At 66.7% G+C, this 18849-nt stretch overlaps 8 protein-coding genes across 8 annotated transcripts in view; 3 read left to right on the top strand and 5 right to left on the bottom strand.

Moving 5' to 3' along the window:
- Window positions 1-70: 70 nt before the first annotated feature.
- On the bottom strand, window positions 71-1612 carry F751_1517 (Dual specificity protein phosphatase Mpk3; the record flags this gene model as incomplete). The annotated part of the gene is made up of 3 exons (XM_011399111.1): window positions 71-477; window positions 1228-1342; window positions 1451-1612. 3 exons carry the CDS (start codon window positions 1610-1612, stop codon window positions 71-73), a joined length of 684 nt encoding a protein of 227 aa, XP_011397413.1.
- A 341-nt stretch (window positions 1613-1953) lies between these two features.
- F751_1518 (Peptidyl-prolyl cis-trans isomerase FKBP16-3, chloroplastic) lies at window positions 1954-3262 on the top strand (the record flags this gene model as incomplete). Its single annotated transcript, XM_011399112.1, has 5 exons — window positions 1954-2028; window positions 2226-2275; window positions 2379-2574; window positions 2795-3006; window positions 3178-3262. The coding sequence occupies 5 exons, from the start codon at window positions 1954-1956 to the stop codon at window positions 3260-3262; spliced, it is 618 nt and encodes a 205-aa protein (XP_011397414.1).
- A 103-nt stretch (window positions 3263-3365) lies between these two features.
- Window positions 3366-4539, bottom strand: F751_1519 (Hydroxyacyl-thioester dehydratase type 2, mitochondrial; the record flags this gene model as incomplete). The annotated part of the gene is made up of 4 exons (XM_011399113.1): window positions 3366-3506; window positions 3722-4040; window positions 4203-4272; window positions 4362-4539. The coding sequence occupies 4 exons, from the start codon at window positions 4537-4539 to the stop codon at window positions 3366-3368; spliced, it is 708 nt and encodes a 235-aa protein (XP_011397415.1).
- Window positions 4540-4834: 295 nt separating this feature from the next.
- Window positions 4835-10714, top strand: F751_1520 (hypothetical protein; the record flags this gene model as incomplete). The annotated part of the gene is made up of 13 exons (XM_011399114.1): window positions 4835-4875; window positions 4978-5541; window positions 5623-5803; window positions 6077-6307; window positions 6472-6742; window positions 6890-7051; window positions 7332-7534; window positions 7689-8834; window positions 9180-9449; window positions 9772-9885; window positions 10050-10128; window positions 10306-10432; window positions 10606-10714. 13 exons carry the CDS (start codon window positions 4835-4837, stop codon window positions 10712-10714), a joined length of 3498 nt encoding a protein of 1165 aa, XP_011397416.1.
- On the bottom strand, window positions 9440-9940 carry F751_1521 (hypothetical protein; the record flags this gene model as incomplete). The annotated part of the gene is made up of 1 exon (XM_011399115.1): window positions 9440-9940. The coding sequence occupies one exon, from the start codon at window positions 9938-9940 to the stop codon at window positions 9440-9442; it is 501 nt and encodes a 166-aa protein (XP_011397417.1).
- A 271-nt stretch (window positions 10715-10985) lies between the features above and the next one.
- On the bottom strand, window positions 10986-12384 carry F751_1522 (Uncharacterized protein RP471; the record flags this gene model as incomplete). Its single annotated transcript, XM_011399116.1, has 5 exons — window positions 10986-11099; window positions 11202-11288; window positions 11551-11905; window positions 12070-12106; window positions 12258-12384. 5 exons carry the CDS (start codon window positions 12382-12384, stop codon window positions 10986-10988), a joined length of 720 nt encoding a protein of 239 aa, XP_011397418.1.
- A 290-nt stretch (window positions 12385-12674) lies between these two features.
- F751_1523 (WD repeat-containing protein 18) lies at window positions 12675-14361 on the top strand (the record flags this gene model as incomplete). The annotated part of the gene is made up of 4 exons (XM_011399117.1): window positions 12675-12730; window positions 12854-13214; window positions 13290-13623; window positions 13805-14361. 4 exons carry the CDS (start codon window positions 12675-12677, stop codon window positions 14359-14361), a joined length of 1308 nt encoding a protein of 435 aa, XP_011397419.1.
- A 227-nt stretch (window positions 14362-14588) lies between these two features.
- Window positions 14589-18849, bottom strand: part of F751_1524 (Kinesin-II 95 kDa subunit) — a gene marked incomplete at both ends in the record, with an annotated part of 5954 nt that continues 1693 nt past the window's right edge. The window contains 11 exons of the mRNA XM_011399118.1: window positions 14589-14684; window positions 14894-15208; window positions 15454-15565; window positions 15750-15983; window positions 16147-16277; window positions 16547-16831; window positions 17017-17195; window positions 17328-17425; window positions 17718-18121; window positions 18345-18458; window positions 18609-18803. Coding sequence (XP_011397420.1) covers window positions 14589-14684; window positions 14894-15208; window positions 15454-15565; window positions 15750-15983; window positions 16147-16277; window positions 16547-16831; window positions 17017-17195; window positions 17328-17425; window positions 17718-18121; window positions 18345-18458; window positions 18609-18803 — 2163 coding nt within the window. The remainder of the gene's footprint in view (window positions 14685-14893; window positions 15209-15453; window positions 15566-15749; window positions 15984-16146; window positions 16278-16546; window positions 16832-17016; window positions 17196-17327; window positions 17426-17717; window positions 18122-18344; window positions 18459-18608; window positions 18804-18849) is intronic.

Genomic DNA, 18849 nt, shown 5'->3' on the forward strand with positions numbered 1-18849 from the left:
GGGGGGGGTTGGGAGGAAGGGGGGGTCCGGTGTAACTGTCTCGCTCATGCTCCTGCGTGCATTCACGCGCTCACTCCCGCTCTCGCTCGAGCTGCTCCAGCTGCTTCATGAATCCTGCGTTTGGCCGCGCGCACGGCCGCGTCCGCCTGACCAGCTCCAGCGCCGCCTGCACCCCCAGCCCCGGCTGGGTGCGGAGCAGGTAACCGATGGCCAGTGCCACACTGCGCGACTGGCCGGCATAGCAGTGCACCAGCACGCCGCCGCCCTGTGCGCGCGCCGCAGCGATGAAATCAACAACGTCGGGGAGGGCGCTGAGCAGGTCGGCCTCCTCGTCGTCGAAGAGCGGGATGGTGAGGTAGGTGACTGCGCCTTCCGGAACGTCGCGGAAGAAGCAGGGGACCACGGGGGAGGCATTGACGACGTGGGTGATGCCCGCCTTGCGCATGGCGCGCAGGTTCCGGGCCGCTCCGATGCCACCTGCGGAGGAGTTGGACGGGGTGGTGGGGGACTGGACATGCAGGGGCCTATCAGGAAACATTTCAGTGTCCGCACTCCAGCGTCATGGGGGCCACCATGAGGGGCTTCATGAGATGCATGGATGTAAATTCAAGATAGATTGGATGCAAATTGGGATGCGCCTCCAATGGACACCCCAGACAACCTCAGGGAGATGTCCACCGAAGTTCATATCAACACCCCATCCTACAAGCACCTGTCCATCCTACAAGCACCTGTCCATCCTACAAGCACCTGTCCATCCTACAAGCACCTGTCCATCCTACAAGCACCTGTCCATCCTACAAGCACCTGTCCATCCTACAAGCACCTGTCCATCCTACAAGCACCTGTCCATCCTACAAGCACCTGTCCATCCTACAAGCACCTGTCCATCCTACAAGCACCTGTCCATCCTACAAGCACCTGTCCATCCTACAAGCACCTGTCCATCCTACAAGCACCTGTCCATCCTACAAGCACCTGTCCATCCTACAAGCACCTGTCCATCCTACAAGCACCTGTCCATCCTACAAGCACCTGTCCATCCTACAAGCACCTGTCCATCCTACAAGCACCTGTCCATCCTACAAGCACCTGTCCATCCTACAAGCACCTGTCCATCCTACAAGCACCTGTCCATCCTACAAGCACCTGTCCATCCTACAAGCACCTGTCCATGCATACATCCAGCAAGCTTCCCCCCCCTCGCCAGAATACCACGGTGCATACCTACGTAAAGGCCTTTGAGAACTCTGCAGGGCATGCGGTCCTGCTTGGCCCCCGCACGGATTGCCTGTAATTTGGAGATGGCCAATCGCACATCCAGCTCTTGCCCCTGTGGTTCCTGCTGGAACAGAGGGACAGGACTGAGCGGCCCAGGACACTCATTGGTACAACAAATAAATGTCACACATCAGTCCATTCGACACCACAGCCACATGACCATGCTCACCTCGTTGTCTTCGAGTCCGTGCCAGAGCTCCACGCGCTCCCCAGCGAGCGTCTTGACATGAATCTTCTGTACGGGTCGCAGCCCAGCTTTGCGGTCGAAAGTCCTCACATCTGCGAGGAGAGCCGCCTGGGCTTGTGCCCAGCCACGCGGGGGAGACGTCATCGCCGGGCAGGGTGGGAAGCCTGCCGACGAGGAAGGCTCGAGGGGTCACAGCCAAGGCATTCACAAGCTCCCACACGGAATGCGCTCCGAGCCAGGTCGCCTCTCAGGAAGTGATCTACGGATTCAAAATTATATATAACGTGGGTGTCGAGGTCTGCATTGTTGCCCTCTTATCCGACATCGCGTGTTTCTGTCGGAAGTCGCACTTTCCAGGCGGGTGCCGAGGCGGAGGGCGCGCAATCTGCAAGGGATTCTTCCGCATGGGCGACCACAGGACGCCAGCAGGGATGAAGCAGACCCTTACCCAGCTCATCCACGCCAGTCAGATGCTATAGTTCACCATGGTCCTGAATGCAATGGCTTTCCTGACAGGGACGGGCACCAGCACCCACATTTTCAGCCCTGCCACTCCACAGGTATGTGACAAGAGTACCACATGTGCACGCTCGCTGACCCACCATCGTGGCCATCGACCTCCTCACCACCTGCCTGGGATCCCATGCATGTCTTCAAGCCCCTCTCTCCGCAGCATTCCCCTCGACGGTGTCGGAGCGCTGGCCGGCAGGTCCAGGCATCTGCCCATGAAGTGCCATCCGGCCCCACCCGGCGCCAGCTGGTGCAGGCCGGACTCCTCTCCACGCTAGCCCTGCAGCTGCTTCCCAGGTGAGGTGGCATGATCTCGTTGGCGGGAGTCCTGACTTCTTAAGCTCGGTAAAGTCGCTTGCATGGAGCTCTGCATCCCCTCCCGTGAATACTCCCATGGCAGGCAGGCGGAGGCCAGCCTGGACTCAAAGGTCTTATGCGACGCCGACTGTGCTGCCAGCTTGGCCGACAAGGAGCGTGTGCGCACCGCCTCGGGCCTGGAGTACATCGATCTCGTCCCAGGCAAGGGGCCCAGCCCTCGCATAGGCTTTCAGGCGAGTGCCGGGCCCCGCCACGCTGGCCCCCAGGGGCCCTGGCTGGTCGGTGCGGTGGTTACTGTGGTCACAGCCATGATCTACAAGTGTTTGTGCTGATCGTGTGTTCAAACATCCCCCACCCCTTGGCAGACCTCCACCCAAACCCCTCTCCCCATCATGTCACCCTCCATTTCCCTCGCATCATGTCACCCCCCCCCTTGCCCCACATCATGTCACCCCCCATCCCCCCCCTACCCCCCCACCCCTTTGCATGCCCATGCAGGTGGTGTGCGACTACGTGGCCAGCACCCCCCAGGGCGCCGTGTTTGACAGCTCCTTGGACAGGGGGGCACCCTACATCATCCGCGTGGGGGCCGGCCAGATCGTGGCGGGGCTGGACGAGGGCCTGCAGAGCATGAAGCTGGGGGGCGTGCGGCGCCTGTATGTCCCCGGCCTACTGGCCTTCCCCAAGGGCCTCTCTGCCGCCGCGGGCAGGTGAGGGGAACGGTCTGGCATGCCTCTCGCACGGTGGTGGAGGATGGCCTGGGGTGCAGAGCTCGGCCGGTGTCAGGCCGCCGCTCATGCTGCTCCCTGGCTCGCCTTCCATGCTTATTCAGCAACTCAGCCCACTCTGATCCCGTTTCCCCTCCCTTCCTTCATGTACAGGCCGCGGGTCCCACCCGCCTCCCCCGTCGTGTTTGACGTCTCCCTGGTCATGATCCCCGGTCTGGAGGATGAGGAGGAGGAGTGACGGCCCGCCTGCCTGCTGCCATGCTGGAAAACCGACCCCGGCAATGATGGTGTAATGCCTCTGGCCTTGCACGCTGCTTGCCAGCCAGGCAGGGGGATGCGCATCAAGTGGAAGGAGGGAGCATGGCTAGCGCCGACCCGGACACGCGCACTGCGCCCGCAGAGTCGGTGAGCTGGGTGTCAAAGGTCAGTCGCCGGCCGCTGATGCGCGACACCGTCACGGAAGCCAGCATCGGCTCGGACACCTGAAGGGTGTGGAGGAAAGCAGGCACAAGAAGTTGCGGGGAGGGTTGCTCGACGCAGCGATAATCGCCTGACTCCCCGTGGCGGACAGGTGGCCGAGGAAGATGCAAGCGTGCTGTCATTGGTCTGATTGGGACTCCGGAACGTCACGCTCGGTGCGCACTGCTTCTAGCGTACTGTGCGTCACCTCGCCAAGCCTCCAGCCGCCAGCCCTCACCTGGACTGGCGCCCGAAACTTGAGGGTCTGCGTGAGGTAGAGCGCGCCGGGAACGGCGCTGCCGATGAGGGCGGGGAAGAGGGAGGCGGCCATGATACCCGGGACGAGGCATCGCTCGAAGCCGGCGGCCTGCGCGGCTGGCAGGGACTGGTGGATGGGGTTGGTGTCCCCCGTCAGCCTCACAAACGCCGCCACCTCAGAGGGGCCAAAGGCGACGGCACGCTGCAGGGTCGCTCCCAGGCCGAGGTCTGGGCCTGCACCAGTGGCCAGCCGCCGAGCCTGGGCGCCTCTGGCATGGCCGACCAGCCCGCACAGTCGCCTGAGGGTGATATAGCGTGCATGGCGTGGTGTGGGAGATGGATGACGCACCGCTGCTGCACCATACTCTGCTGCCTCCTCCTCTGTCCACCCAACAGATTGGGTGTGCCGAGAACCTCTCTTGACCCCATTCTACCTTTGCCACATGAGGGCGCAGCGTCACGGTGCACGCGTGGACACCGCGAGCTGGTAGTCCCGCAACTCCGCCCGCTCCTTCGTGCACTTGTTGTAGCCTGCAGGACTTGCACCCAGGGGTGGGTTCTGTTTCGGAGCAACACCGCCCGACGACACCTCGGCGCCAACTTCCCTTGCACCACCTCACCGTTGAGAAGGTCCAGCAGTGTTCCAGAGAGTCCCAAGTAGACCAGGGGGTTGTAAGACTTGAGTCGCACCCCGATGGGGATGGCCAGGCCCACCCCTGCCACGCAGTAAAACCAGCTGGAGTCGAGGACACACCCTGCCAGAGCCTGTTGCAGCTCCTTCTCCCGATCGTCCGACATCTGAAAAGTTTAAATCTCGCCAGACCAAGCGTGACGCATTACGACTTCGCCCATGGGGGGGCGCATGCTCTCGGCGCGATGTGCGCCATGATGTGCATGACGGGCACGGACCTCCGTCATGCAAATGCCCCACATGCATCACTCCGCGCAGAGAATACTCTGAAAAGGATGGCCTGAATATACCAAAAGGTTATCAGACTCTCTCGGGATGCGAATGCATGCATAGAACCACGGCGTGAACGTGCCCTTCGGGGCTCTGTCTGCGTGCTGGCTGCGGAGTAGTGTCGTCGCAGGCATGCGGCGCCAGCTCTTCCTGTCCCTCCAGCGGGTGACCTTGTGAGTATTGGGGATGTTGGCCTGCGGTTGGGGCTGGGTGGATGGGCTACAGGGTGGCCCCGACCATGCTCACCCATGTGTCCCCTTTTCCTCCCACCCAAGCCTGAGGACGCTGCAGGGCGCCAGGAACCTGGAGGCAGCGGGCGCGGGCTGCAGAGCGTCAGAGGAGGGATCCTGGGACGTGCATGCCGTCCCACCCTGGGCCCGTGGCCTCTCTGGTAGCAGGCCTGCTCCGGCATCCAGGGCCAAGCCCCGCCGCCGGGCGCCACGCCCACCCACTCTCCCCAGCGCAGCTGCGCCTGTGAAGCCCGCCCCCGCGCGCCGCCCGCCCTCCAGGCAGCAGGACGGCGGCATCACAGGCGCGAGGCCGCCGGCGCACAGCGCCCCTGCCCCGCCCCGGCGACCTTCCCCCGAGGAGGTCTCCGCCGCCACCCGGCGCGTGGAGGCGGTGCTGGAGGGGTTGGGCCTCCGCCTCGCCGCCTGCGCGGCCGACCCCGAGCGCCAGCACGGCCTGCTGCTGGCGGCGCTGGGCGACGCGGAGCGTGCAGGGTCCGGCCTGGCCCCCGCCCACCTCCACGTCCTCCTCTCCGTCGGCCTGTGCCGGCTGGCGCAGCGCTGCTCGGGGGAACTCGACGTGCACAGCGTGGCTCGCCCCTACCTGGACATGTACATGCAGGCGCTGGCGGGGGCGCGGCGCGGCGGCGGGCCCCGCGCCGCGCCGCCGGGCCCGGGCCTGGGCCTGGACAGCCTGACGCGGCTGTGGGAGGCGCTGGCCGCCTGCAGCCACCCGGTGAGCCACCGCATGCTGGACCGCCTGGCCCGCCAGACCCTAGCCCTGCTGGTCACGGCGGGCACGCCCGATGCGGCGCGGGCGCTGGCCTGCGCCGCGCGCTACGCCTACGATCCGCTCCACGGCAGGCTCACGCAGGTGGGCTGGGGGGGGTGGGAGGAGGCGGTGTTGCGATTTGGAGGAGAATGGAGGATGCACGATGAGCTCGGCAGCAGGCGGATGAGGCCTGGCTTGCCCCGCCCGGTGGCAAGCAGCCTGGGGTGGTGCGGGGCTCCCGTGCCCGTTTGGGTGCCAACACTCCCTCACCGGAGCTGCGTCCTCGCAAATCAACAATGGCTCGCTCTTCATCCTCCCGTCAGCGCCCTCCCCCCTCCAACCCCCATTCCTCCCCCACCCCCCCACCCTGCAAAGGCCCTGACCGCGCACTTGGGCGCCGCGCCGCTGGCCAGCTTCACGCCGCAGAGCGTGCACGCAGTGCTGGGCGCTGGCGCGCGGACCGGCAAGCCGCTTGATCCCGGCCTGGTGGAGCATGCCGCGCTGGCCACGCTGTACCAGCTCCGCCACCACGCCGTGGGCCTGCTGGACCTGGGACGCAGCTGGAACCTGCTGCTGCGGCACGATCCCGACCCGCTCCAGGGCAGGGTGAGGCGGGGGGGTGTGCTGAGGGTTTCAAATGGTCAGGGGGGTGGGATATCATTCACTCCTTTGCTGGGCATTCATTCGCTCGGCCTTGGCCTTCCTTACGCCTCTCCGCGCACGGCCCCTTACACTCCTTCCACACCCACAAACACCACTCACTCTCGCAGCTGGCCAGGGCCGCGGCTGCAGAGGTGTGGCGCCAGCTGCCCGACGCCTCCTGCGAGGCCCTGGGCGAGGCGCTGAGCGCGCTGCACGCCACCCGGCAGCGCATGGGCGTGCCCACGCTGGAGGCCACCGCCGCGCGACTGCAGGAGCTGGACCCCGCGCGCTGCCCCCCGGACGACCTGGCCCGCTGCCTGTGGGCCTACGGCAAGCTGAGGTGGCACCTGGCGCCCTCCTCCACGCGCCAGGCCCGGCTCCTCAACCACCTGGCAGCCCGTGAGTGAAGTGAGAGGGGGCCTCTGACTGCTGCTGCCTGTGGTGGGCCCAGCACACCTCCTCCACAGGGTGCCAGAGCCTGTCACTGAGCGGCACATGCACTGCTCTACTGCCACGACACCCCGCCTGCACACCCTGACCCTGCAGGACCGGGAGAGTCGGTGGACGTGCAGGGCTTCGTCCACGCCCCCCCACTGAGCACCGGGACGCAGGGCGGCCAGCTGCAGGCGCTCGCACAGCATGCACAGCACGTGCACGACGACGACGGCACCCCGGACGCGTTCCTGGGTGGGCGGCTGCACAAGAACGGTGAGACTGATTGGGCATGGGTGGGGTACTCGCTTGCGTCGGGGGTGTTCGCTGAGGTGCCTCCCTGATTGCAGAGGCGGGGGGGGGGGGGTCAATCGTCGGGGGACTTTGGAAAGTGTGCCAAGCGCAGATGGGCAACTTCTCATCCGACAACGGCGCCTTCTCGCCAGGCACAGCCGCCGCCCTGACCTCGACACCGCCTCCCCTTGGCTTGCCTCGCCAAGCGGTACACCCCCTCCTCCCCCTCGCCCCTCCTGATAACCCCCTGGCCCCTCCACAGACGTGCTGCCGTGGGGAATGAGCCGGGACACCCCACTGCCCAGCGGCAGGACGCTGGGCCAGCTGGACGGCGACGAGGTGCGCGCTTTCCTCCAGCGCACCCACGACCTGCGAGTGCGCCAGGTGGCCAAGGTGGCGGGCGACACGGTGAGGGCGGCGGAGGAGATCATTGCCGCGGTCCGGCGCAAGTACAAGCTGAAGAAGGTGTGCGGGGGAGAGGGATGAACGAAGTGGGTATGTCGGTGCGGCGGGGTGATTGGATGGTCACACGCCATCAGGGGAGGAAGAAAATCAAGGAGCGCACATGAGCGGCCCCTTCCTTTGCCCCACCCTCAACATCCCCCTTTGCGCCGCCCAGGGCGGCCCAGCCGCCGTGCCGGCCTCCTCTGAGCCCAGCGCGCCCGAGACGCTCATCCTGGAGGACAGCGTGTGGGCCCTGGCCAACGCCATCGGCAGCGCCGCGCGGCGGCAGGGGCAGCTCCCACCGCGTGTGGAAAGAGTGTCGCACGACGAGTCCTGGCCATCCCGCACTGTCGTGGACCCCGTCACCGGGATCACGTCGACGGTGCCGCACTACACCCCGGCCATGCTGGAGTATCGGGAGGACTGGGTGCGCCCCGCCTGGCTGGACGAGCGGCTGCCGCCGGGGTCCGCCCCACGCGACCCCTGGAACCCCGGTGCGGGCAGGGAGGAGGGCCAGGGATCGTCGCCATCCCAGCAGGAGCGACTGCCACAGCTGCTGGAGGTCGAGACGGGGGAAGGGCCGGCGGGGGACGAGGGTGACGGTGCTGAGCTCAGCGCTGATTCGGCGACGGAAGGCGAGTCGCCGCCCGGTCTCCTGGGCGCCGCGGCCGCAGAAGATGATGATGAGGAGGAGGATGAGGAGGAAGATGAGGAGGAGGAGGAGGAGGAGGTTGTTGAGGACAGGACAGCTGCGAGTGGGAGGCGCGGTGTCCCCACCGCCCCAGACACAGGGCGGGAGGCCGCTCAGCCATCAAAGGCCCCGGGCCCCGGTGCGGCACCGCGCTCAGCCGCCTGGCGGCTGAATGCGGCGCAGGAACTGGTGACGCAGCACGACCTCGATCGGGTGGCGAACGAGGTCTGGGTCCGTTGGTTGCGTGCACCCCGCGCATCTCTGCAGGCCTGCTTCCAGTCCGTCACCCAGCAACGCGCCAATCTCAGCTGGAAGGTGAGGATGCGGGAAGCGGCTGGCAGAGGCGTCTGTGTCGGACGCGCCAGGCGCTGGAGAAGGAGGAGGACAGGCTGCTTGCCCTTTGGGAACGGGCCAGGTGGCGCAATGCTCATCTCTGGGGCGGTTGAGCGTTCCGCCCTCCCATCCATATCAGGCCATCAATCCCCGGTCTCATGCTCAGCACCGTACATGGACATGCAGGGCATCATGCACGCTCTGGAGGCCATGAGCATGCACTTTGTGGTGGACCGGCCGCTGCTGGCCTCCATCCAGGGCCGAATCTTGGAGGACCTGGGTTCTGTGGGTAACAATGTGAGGCGCTGAGAGGGCTTGGGCGTTGGTGGTGGGGCAGGGGGAAGGAGAGGGGACCCTGATTTCAGACTTTGGGGGCTGTTGTCAGTAGTTGCAAGGCCGAGGCAGATGAGTTCCTGCTGCTGCGAATAGCCCTGCTTGGGTATTCACCATGATCTTTCTGGCTGGGCTGACCATGGGTGGAGTTGCTCTTGGCAGACATTACAGCAAGGCCTAGTCCAACCAGCCTTCGCAGATGCGACGAATGGGGCTCTCTGCTTGCACTCTGGCGTGAACCTTTCCACAACATTCTGCGGTTTGGTGCCCACAAACAGGCCCTCTCCCTAAATCTTCCTACTTTCCCAGACGATCATCCGCTACCTGGTGACGTGTGCGGCCCTGCAGGAGTCGCCTGGTAAGCCCTTCCTCGACGCCGTGGCGGAGGAGGTGCTGGGGCGGCTGGAACGGCGCCAGGCCTCCCATAGCCACCTCATCATGGTGGCCTGGGCCATGGCCACGCTGGGCCAGCTCAGCGCGGCGCGCTTCGCGGAGTTCCTGCGCGCCGCCCCTGCTGCCACGGAGCCCAGCCACGTGGGGAACCACGGCCGCCTGCTGCAGATTGCGCTCTACCTGCAGGTGCGGGATGGAGTGGGAGCCTTTATTGAGGGGAAAGGGGCTTTCTGGCGTGCTGTGGGACCAGTGATGGTGCTCTTGAGTGGAATTATGGGCGAGGGCCGCCCAGGGCTGTATTTTCTGTGGTATTGTGGCTGGATGCGAGGTTGAAGGACATGAACGCAGGAGGCATCAATCACTCCGACACCATTTGGCCCTGCGTGGTTCAAGTGCCGGCAAACCTGCAGCAATTTGTAGGCACATTCTTGACAACCAGCCCCATCCACATCTCCTCCACCGGCCCCCTCTGCGCGCACCCACCTGGAACCCTCCACCCCACATGCAGATGGAGACGGGAAAGCACTACTCCACTTTCCTTCCCGCGGAGATTCTGGCGGTGGTGGAGGAGCGAGCCAGGGAGGACCAGCCCACGGTGTCGTACTTGCAGCAAGACATCCTGGTGAGAATTTGATGGGAGGGACTTGCATTCCACAGCACCGTTGCTGCCTCAGCATGATCCTTGTGCATATATTCAAGGAAGCATTGATGGCATAAGTCTCTTTCAATCCTACCCATGCCTGCTGCCCCTCTCGACCCTGAAGTCACCCACCCCACCCTTCGCAGAGTGCCCTGAATACGCTTGGCCTGGAATTCGAAATGGAGGCCAGGGCCGTGAACGGTCTGCTGTCAGTGGACTTTGCACGTGAGTCACCTGGGGGTGGGAAGATTGTAGTGTCCTACCTTTGGCGGCCTGTCTTGCATGGGGGGCTACATGGACCCAACAAGTCCTGGGCCTGACCAGGCGGCCCGCCCTCCCTTCCTACTCACACACACACGCATTGCGTCTCATCAACCACCACCGCCATCATCAACCCCACAGTGCAAGGGGAGCACACCAGCAGGAAGATTGCAGTCGAGGCAGATGGCCCGCTCCACTTTGCGCCCACCCCCCCGTACCAGCCCCTCTCTCACACCCTTTTCAGGGACAGGCTGCTGGAATACAATGGGTGAGGCGGGGGCTGGCTCAAGCGGCGTGTGCATGTGCATCAACCATTCGGCTTGCAGTGCAGGCTTGCCCTGACCACCTGACACCGGCCTCCTGCGGGACGAACTCGCAGCCTTTGTCCACGGCACTGTGATGGGCTCAGATGTCTGACCTCAGCATGTGTGCACGTCACAGGTGGACCGTCGTGAGCGTCCCTTTCTACGAGTGGAACCGGCTGAGGTCACTCACGCAGAAGCAGGCATACCTGAGAGAGAAGCTGGCACCAGCTGTGGAGGCAGGCTGACATCTGTGGTTGGGCCAGGGCCCCCACCATGTAGCCTTCACCCACCTCTATACGCCAGCACCGCACTTGCTTCTCTGTAAATGCATCCTCTCTGAATGATTGGGCGGCCCAACTCACCCATCCCTCCTCGTATGAACTGTCCCACTCCCGCACCATAGAGCAGTACTGAGGTTTCATGGTCACGGCTGGCGGAGGGTTCCCTCTACTGGAAAATCGGGAGACGCCAGCAAGGTGCGTCAGTCCTGTCTGTCACTGGTCGTCTTCAGCGTCATCAGGCGCGTGCGGCCTGTGAAAACGCCGTAATGGCGGCGCCGTCCTCGGCCGCCCTCGCCGCCGCCAGCGTGCCCCGCAGCCAGTCATTCACATACTCTGCCATGGCCGCCACCTGGTCCAACCAGAAGTGGTCGGCGCCGGCCCACACCCGGAGAAGGAGGGGCGCGGCGGCTGCGCCGCCGGGCGTGGGTGCGGGCGCGCCGCTGGTTCCAACCACCTGGAAGCTGTCGTCGTCCTCCAGCAGGCGCCCGCCTGCCTTGGTCAAGCTCTGCATCAGCTGCGCCTCACCGCTGAATTGGTCCTGGGGTCCGGAGGATGTAGACAACGTGTGTGACGGGGCAAGATTCACAGCCAGTCCAGGAGATCCAGAAAATAGTGTGGTAAGCTGTGCGGACGCAGCTGAGATCTGACATTGCTTCTGTTAGCATGTCTCCCCCCTCGCTGCATAGCCTCCAGCACTCTACAGCAAGGCCTCATACACAGCTGATGATCCCAGCGGCATCGCCACCGACCAAGAAGCTTATACTGCCCTACGGACCCCTCTCTTCCTCCTGAGCAGTCACCTGAGACCCGGTGATGAGCAGACGGGGGAGGTGGCGCGTCCCGCCCAGCTCCTCAAAGTGCCCTTTGGTGCCCAGGATCATGCTGAGACCGCTGAGGGGAAAGGAGACCCCAACGTATGCGGCGATGAGCGGGTGGCGCAGCGCATGCGCCGCCACGCAGCAGCCCCAGGAGTACCTTACCACCACCAGGCGCTTGTTTGTCCCCGGCGGGAGGGTCCCCGCCAGGTAATCCAGCACGTCCAGCACATCTTGGAAGTCGCCAGACCCCCGCGGCTGGCGGTAGCCCGTGGAGGCTCCCACGCCCCGCTGGTTGTATCGCAGGATGACTGATGTCCAGGAGCTTCGGCACAGGCACCTGTGTGTGAGGGGGAGGGGCTCGCTGGGTCGGGCTGCGGTCCCATGCCCTGACCTAGGGATGGTATTGGACAGCAGCTGGTGGGGCCTCGCACACAATGGTGGGGGCCGAAAGGACGGCTCGCCATAGGCTCAAACTGTGCGAACGACTTTTGAGAAGCTCACCCGAAGAGTTCTGTGACCACGGGGTCCCTCATACTTCCTGTGGGATGTGGAGATACATTGACGAAAGCCGGTGAACTCCGGCACGAAATCAAGAAGCACGGCGTCGAGCTGAAGAGGGGCATGACGCGAGACTTCGCGCCCTCAAATCCCAAATTGTCATCACTGGGGGTCAATGGGGCAGATCTCACCTCCTAGGTAGGCATATGGGTGGAGGACGAGCACCCCCACTCCGTGCAGGGAGGGCGTCTTCCGGTATATGTCCCCCTCCAGGGAGTGTCCACTTGAGACCTTGATCATCACTTGCTCCCTGCCCATGGTGTCTGAACGCATGTCTCTCCCGAGGCCTCGCGCCGGGTGCTGCAAGGCCGTTATGGGCAGGTGACACCGGTCTCGACTTCAAGTGGCCGGGCGCGCGCTCGGCCGGGGGCAGTACCCCTATAAGCACTTCCGAGCGCGCAGGTGGGGCACCAGATCCGAGCGGGCGTCATGCAAACGAGCTGGCGAGATGATTCAGAGACATACATATTCAATATTTGGAATCCATTTGCACCAAGTAGATTAAATATATATGTAAGCAGCCCCTGCCAAGACACGGCGGACTCCCAATGCTCCCGCAAGTGTTGCTCGTCGCGGGGAGGGAGGAGGGCCCCATCACCGTCTGGTGAGGGCGCGTGAATGTAGTACAGGCCCGCATGTGCTTAGATGCATGTATCGGATAGTTTCCAGTCCCCGCGTCTGTGCAGGGGACACCACCCCTCCAACCCGACCCAATACTGCCCACCAGGGACGTGGACACTGGCGCGGCGCTCACCAGCTACAAGTCCAGCGCCTGCACCGTGAATGGCCTGGCCCTGGTGGGGCGGGACCACTTCGTGGCCTGCCAGAGCTCCAAGGGCGCCGTGCACGCCTGGACCTGGTCCAACGACCAGGTCAGCGTGCGCAGCCACGCGCCGGAGCCGCTGCGCTGCCTGGCGGCCAGCCCCTGCGGCACCTTTGTGGCCGGGGGCGCCGCCTCCGGCGCCGTCCACCTCTGGTCCACGGGCTCCGGGCGCCTGCTGCGCAGCTGGCCCGCGCACTACAAGGCCGTGGCGGCGCTGTGCTGGAGCGCCGACGCCGCGCTGCTCTGCTCGGCCGGCGGCGACGGCGTGGTGTCGGCCTGGCTCGTGGCGGCCGCCGCCGACCCTGCCGCGGCGCCGGGCGCGGCGCCGGAGCCCTGGCAGTCCTGGGCCAGCCACACGCTGGGGGTCACCGCGCTGGCGCTGGACGCCTGCGACGCCATCCTCGTCAGCGTCGGCCTGGACCGGGCCCTAGTGGTGGCCAGCCTGGTGGGGGACCGGCCCGTGCTGGCCCGCCACGCCCTGCCCAGCCCCCTGCACAGCCTGGCGCTCGACCCCGGGGGCCATGCCGCGTATGCGGGGGCCGTCAACGGCGCCGTGTACGAGGTCAGCCTGGCGGGAGGCGCCCAGGGCGCAGAGTTTCCCGTGCTGGAGGGACACAGCCTGCCGGTGGTGGCGCTGGCCTTTGCGGGCCCCGACGCCGGCACGCTCATCTCAGGTGGGGGCGTGGGATCATCCTTGTGGGTTCGAGTCAGGATGGGGAGTGTGGGGGTGCGTTCTTGGGCTGTCACTGGAAGTTGCTGTGCACGCCGCCACGCGTCTCTGTGCAGCCAGTCGGATGCCGCGTCAGTCCCCACCGCCAACCCTCCCCGCTCCATCACCTCCCCGCTCCCTTGCAGGCTCCGAGGACGGAGGGGTGAGGTTCTGGGACCTGCGCACCAGGCAGCAGACACGGGTATTGGAGACTCCCGCCAAGGGCCCCGTCGCCGCCTTGGTCACCCTGGACCGGCCGCGCGCCATGCAGGTGCTGGGGTCTCGGGGCCGGCAGCAGCAGGGCGTGAAGAAGGAGACGGGGACGCAGCCGCTGGAGGCACTGGCCAAGTTCCCGGGCGCGCCGGGCACGCTGCGGCCCTGGGAGGACGCGCTGGTTCTCCTGGACGGCAGCGGGGTGGAGGCATTCGACGAGGCCGCCGCCGGCTGTGCTCAGGAGAGCGGGGACAGCCTCGTCCCTGGGGGCGCCGCAAATCGGGTGGGAGCTGTGCGGGAGAGCGACGCCGCCCCGCTGGCCGATGGAGCAGCAGCGCCGGCTGCAGAGGACAACGAGTCCGGCGCCCTGGTGGCACTTAGGGAGGAGAACGCCGGCCTCAAGCTGCAGCTGGCAAGGGCGGCAGCGGCGCTCGAGCAAATGGTGGCCATGCAGGGCGCGCCCGCTGAGAGACCGCGCAGCAAGGGCTAGGGGGGAGGTCATGCCTGTGGTGAGGGAGGACTTCTGTGTGCCCCCGCCCTGGATTTGCAAAGTGCTCAAGCTGCATCAATCATCCTGAGCATGTAGCTTGAATCTGCAAACCCTGTTCTCAGCCTCCCTCTCTGATTGGCCAAATGTACACTGAATAAAAAAGGTGGTCACGTTAGGGGTTGTTGGGCAGTGCACGAAGGCTGCAATGTTGGAAGAATTGCGAGGTCTCACTCCGAGGGGGCCATGGCGCTGATGGTGGCGCCCACCAGATTCTGCACGTACGCCAGCTGCTGCGACAGCTTCTTCACTGCGTCCTGGGGTGCCTGGGGACGGTAGGGAGGCGTGCGGGACTGAGGTTTGGATGCAGAGGGCGGGGATCGCGATGACCACCGTTGCTGCCAGGCCCCAGTCTGGTCTGCCGCCGCACCACGATGCACGTCCAGCCTACGCCCTGCCAGGAAGCAGCCCGTCGCCAAGCTCTCCCGCCGCCTTCCGCCGCCTTCCTGTCCTCCCTGTCCCACCCCCATCGCACCTCGGCGTTCAGACCGCCGGAGCGCAGGGAGCGCTCGGCGTCCGCCACGACCACCGCCACCTTCTCCTGCAGGATGGAGCGCAGCGCACTCCGCTCCCGCCGCAGTGCCTCCAGCTTGGTCTGCAGGAGGGTGGGGGTGTCTGGCGGCAATTTGGTGGCCGACGCCGGGCGCGCCGCAGGGCTGTCGGTGCCGGGAATGCCTGCCGCTGGCGAGGCCAGCACCTCGGCCCTCCTGGCAGACGGGGCAGGGTCCGGTGCGGGCGACTGCGATGCTGTGTCTGAGGTGCGGCCGTCGCCGTCGGGCCCGGCGTCGCCCTGTGCGTGGTTGGTGGCATTGGGATGTAGATTCATACTGTGAAGGAAAGCGTCGGTGCGACCCCATGCTGTCGACCAGGAGCAGGGACAGGCTGGCGCCGCCAGTACAGGGCAGCCTCCTGGTGCGGCGCGGGTCGAAAATACACACGATCTGCAGTCGCCGTCGCACCACCACTCGCCGACGGCTGGGGCCACCCCGCAATACAAGTCTCAACCTCCCTTCTGCCTCGTCCCACACCACCCACCTGCGAGCTCGCGCCGCGGCCATTCACGCTGCTGCCGGCCTCGCTGGAGGTGTCGGTGTGGGGGCCGAGGAGCATGGGCCCGGGCTGGCGCTCCTCGTGCCCAGCGCCGATCCTGATTGCGGGGGAGGGGGATGGAGGGGGGAGGGTTGTGGGGGCGAGGTCTCCCACGCGGCTCCGCTTGCGGGTTCCATGGCAGGTGTGACGCATGGGCGCCCAGGGAAGGGCGCCAGGCCCTGCTCTCCAGCGCCTGAACGGCCCACCGCCACCCACTTCAACACGCCAGGACCGCCCGACACCTGACGGCAGGGATGCGCCACAGCGAGGTGTGCTCCAGCGCGGCGTCGGCGGCGGAACCCTGCGGGGCGCCGCCGCCGCTTGCCGCCCCGTCCAGGCCCTCGGTCGCACCCTCCTCGGTCTCGCCCTCCTCCGCAGGCCCCCCCTGCGTCGCTGCATCAGCCGCCGCCTCGGTGGCCGCCCGGCGCATGCCCAGCATCTCGGCGGTCCGAGCGTCCAGGCCATCCTCCAGCTCCCTGAGACGAGCCAGGAGGGGGACGGAGGATGCCTGGTCGATAGGGCGTCCACGGTCTCCACAGCGCCACATGAGCAGAGCGACCCCTCGGGGAGCCATCAGCTCAGCGCCCCGCGCCGGCCTGCCACAACCCTGCTCAACCGCTCACACACACGCACGCACACCTCTGCCGCGCCAGCGCCGCGTCCAGCTTCCCCTGCAGGGCCAGCACCTGGCCGTCGCGCTCGCCCAGACGCTGAGTCAGCGCGGTCATGATGTCTCGCTGCTTGCACAGCAGCACGCGGTATCGCTCGACCTGGGGGCGGGTGGAATGTGTCCCAGGGATGGTGAGGGTGGGGGTGCGAGTCCCGGTCTGCAGCGCCGGGCAGGCACGTTGGGTTTGACAGAGTGTCGCATGCAGTGTGGCGCCCCGCCAGCGCCGTGCGCGGGCGGCTCAGAGCGATGGCAGGCCCAGAACAGCACCCCACCGACCCTCGGCCCATCCACCGTCATCCCACCCGGGCCATGCTCTCTCAAACAATTCTCCCGCTGGCGGGACTCCCTCCGCTCCCCCTCCCAGCACACCTGGGCGTGCCCCTCGGCCATGACCTCGCGCTCCGCCTCCAGCTCCGCCAGGCGCGCTTGGTACTGGCCCCGGATCCGGTCCTGCTCTGCGGCCAGCAGCTGGCGGAACTGGGGCGTGTCCTCCACGCGGTGCCCCCCCACCAGCAGCTGGGACTGCATGAGGGAGATGCGGCCCTGCAGCGCCGCCATGGCCGCCTTGTGCCGCATGATCTCCGCGCTCTGACGCTCCAGCGCCGAGATGGCCGCCAGCTTGTCCGCCTGCTCGCGCCGGCGCGCCGCGTCCAGCTGCACGTGTCGGATCGATTTTGCGTGGAGTGCCGAGGCTGGGCATCAGTGTCCCGGGGATGCGCTCCGCCCCCCGGACACAGGCGCCGGCGGCGTGCAGGGCGCCGGCCCTGGGGCCCTCCTGCGCTGACCCGGTGATGGCATGGCGATCCTCTCCACCCCTGCCCCCCCCGGCATCCACTCACCTCCAGGAGCAGGCGCTTGTCCACCAGGTCCTTGGACTTTTGCTGGAGCTCGGCGCGCAGCCTGCGCAGCTCCAGCTCGTACTTCCTCAGCAGCGTCCGGTGGTCCAGGTCCTCGTTCACCGTCGGCGCATTCCTCACGTTCTTCGCCCGGTTGGCAAACTTGAGCGTGGACAGCGACTCTGTGCGGTGCAGGGCGCCGGTCGGGGTGGAGGGAGATGGGGTGTGTGGGCGTGACGTCGGACGATTCACACCGACAAACCCTGGGTGCACACTTCACGCTCGAACACGCCCCTCCCCGCCGCGTCCCCGACCTGAGTAGGCCTCCACCGCCGGGCTGATCATGGCCAGGAAGGTGGTCTTGCAATTGCCGCCCAAGGAGTCCTCCAGGATCCTCGTCAGCTTGCTGTCCCTGTGAGGGCAGGGAGGGGGCAGGGTCAGACGCCTCATGGTGTGGGGCTGCACCGGAGCGTGGGCGGGTCGGGAGGGCTGCCTGGCTCGTGAGTGGAGCAGAGCGCGCAGCCCCGCGAGATCCCCCCCTCCCTCGGCACTCCCCCGGCCGGGCGGTGCTCCCGCGCCTCCGCACCCCTCGTCCACCCCTCGTCCACCACCCGGTGCCCCTCGTCCCAGCAGCACCCTTCTCCACCGCCATTCCTCCGACACCCCCACCCGCCGGGGCGCAGCCTCCAACCCCCCCCACCCACCTGTAGGGCACGTGGGGCTTTCCCTCGCGCCCTGCGCGCGCGCCGCCCGCCAGCGCGGAGATGACGTTGCCCAGCGTGGACAGGCTCTGGTTGATCTTCTTGCTCTCCTCCAGGCGCTGCCCCGTGGCCCCCGTCACGTGCACGCGCTCGCTGCCGGCCAGGTCCACCAGGTTCAGCTTGCCCACGCGCACCGTCTGACGCAGGGCGGGCCCCGTGCCGGGCACGCCGGCCAGCTCCATGGCGGCCGCCAGGCCGGCGGCCGAGGCGCCGCCTGGGCCGTCGTCCAGCAGCACCGCCTTCTCCACCGTCAGCATGAAGATGGCGTGGGAGCGGGAGCTGGCCTCGTTCAGCTTGGTGGCCCCCGTCGTGCGCCCCGCGGCGCCCTTGCGCATCAGCATGAACACCTGGCGTGCGGGGCGGGGGGTCAGCATCCCCGGCAGGGCCAGGGGCAGGGCATGCGGCGCGGGAAGACAGGGGCACAGGCAGGCCACGGGGCGTGCCCGGCAGGACAGCCCCTCTTCCGCACCAGGCCTCGCCGGCATCCGCCGGCCCCCACCATGCCCTGCGCGGCCAGGAGGAGCCGCACCCGATCCCCGGCCCCCCGACGCCGGCCCCCGCACGCCCCACCTCGCCCGGGCTGCGCACAACCCACTCGGAGAGGCCCTCCACATGCACGCCGCGTCGCCGGTCCTCCCGAACCCCCAGGTTCCCGGGGCCGGGCTTGAGCAGGTCCGATATGACCTGCAGGCATGGGTTGAGGGGGTGAGATGTGCGCCTGGATGGTACCCCAGCCACCACCTGCCCCCCTCGCCAGCCACACCGTCGACGTGCCACCTCACTCCTCCCATCCTTTGCCCAAGGCAGACCCGCCCGCCCTCCCCCCTCCCACACCTCGTTGTAGATCTGGAGGTAGGAGGCCCGCACAAGGAAGCGGCAGCGCTCCCCCGTGTCCCGCGCGATGCTGGAGAAGACGTCCTGGATGGCGCGGGGGATGATGCCAGACCGGTCGCTGCCCTCCTCCCCCTCCATCGTGAAGGTCTTCCCCGTCCCCGTCTGGCCGTAGGCGATGATGGACGCGTTGTAGCCCTGAGCGGGGGAGGCACGTGTGAGGGCGGGGGGGGGGGGGGTTGGG

Source organism: Auxenochlorella protothecoides (assembly GCF_000733215.1).
Source record: "Auxenochlorella protothecoides strain 0710 unplaced genomic scaffold scaffold15, whole genome shotgun sequence".
Lineage (NCBI taxonomy): Eukaryota > Viridiplantae > Chlorophyta > Trebouxiophyceae > Chlorellales > Chlorellaceae > Auxenochlorella > Auxenochlorella protothecoides.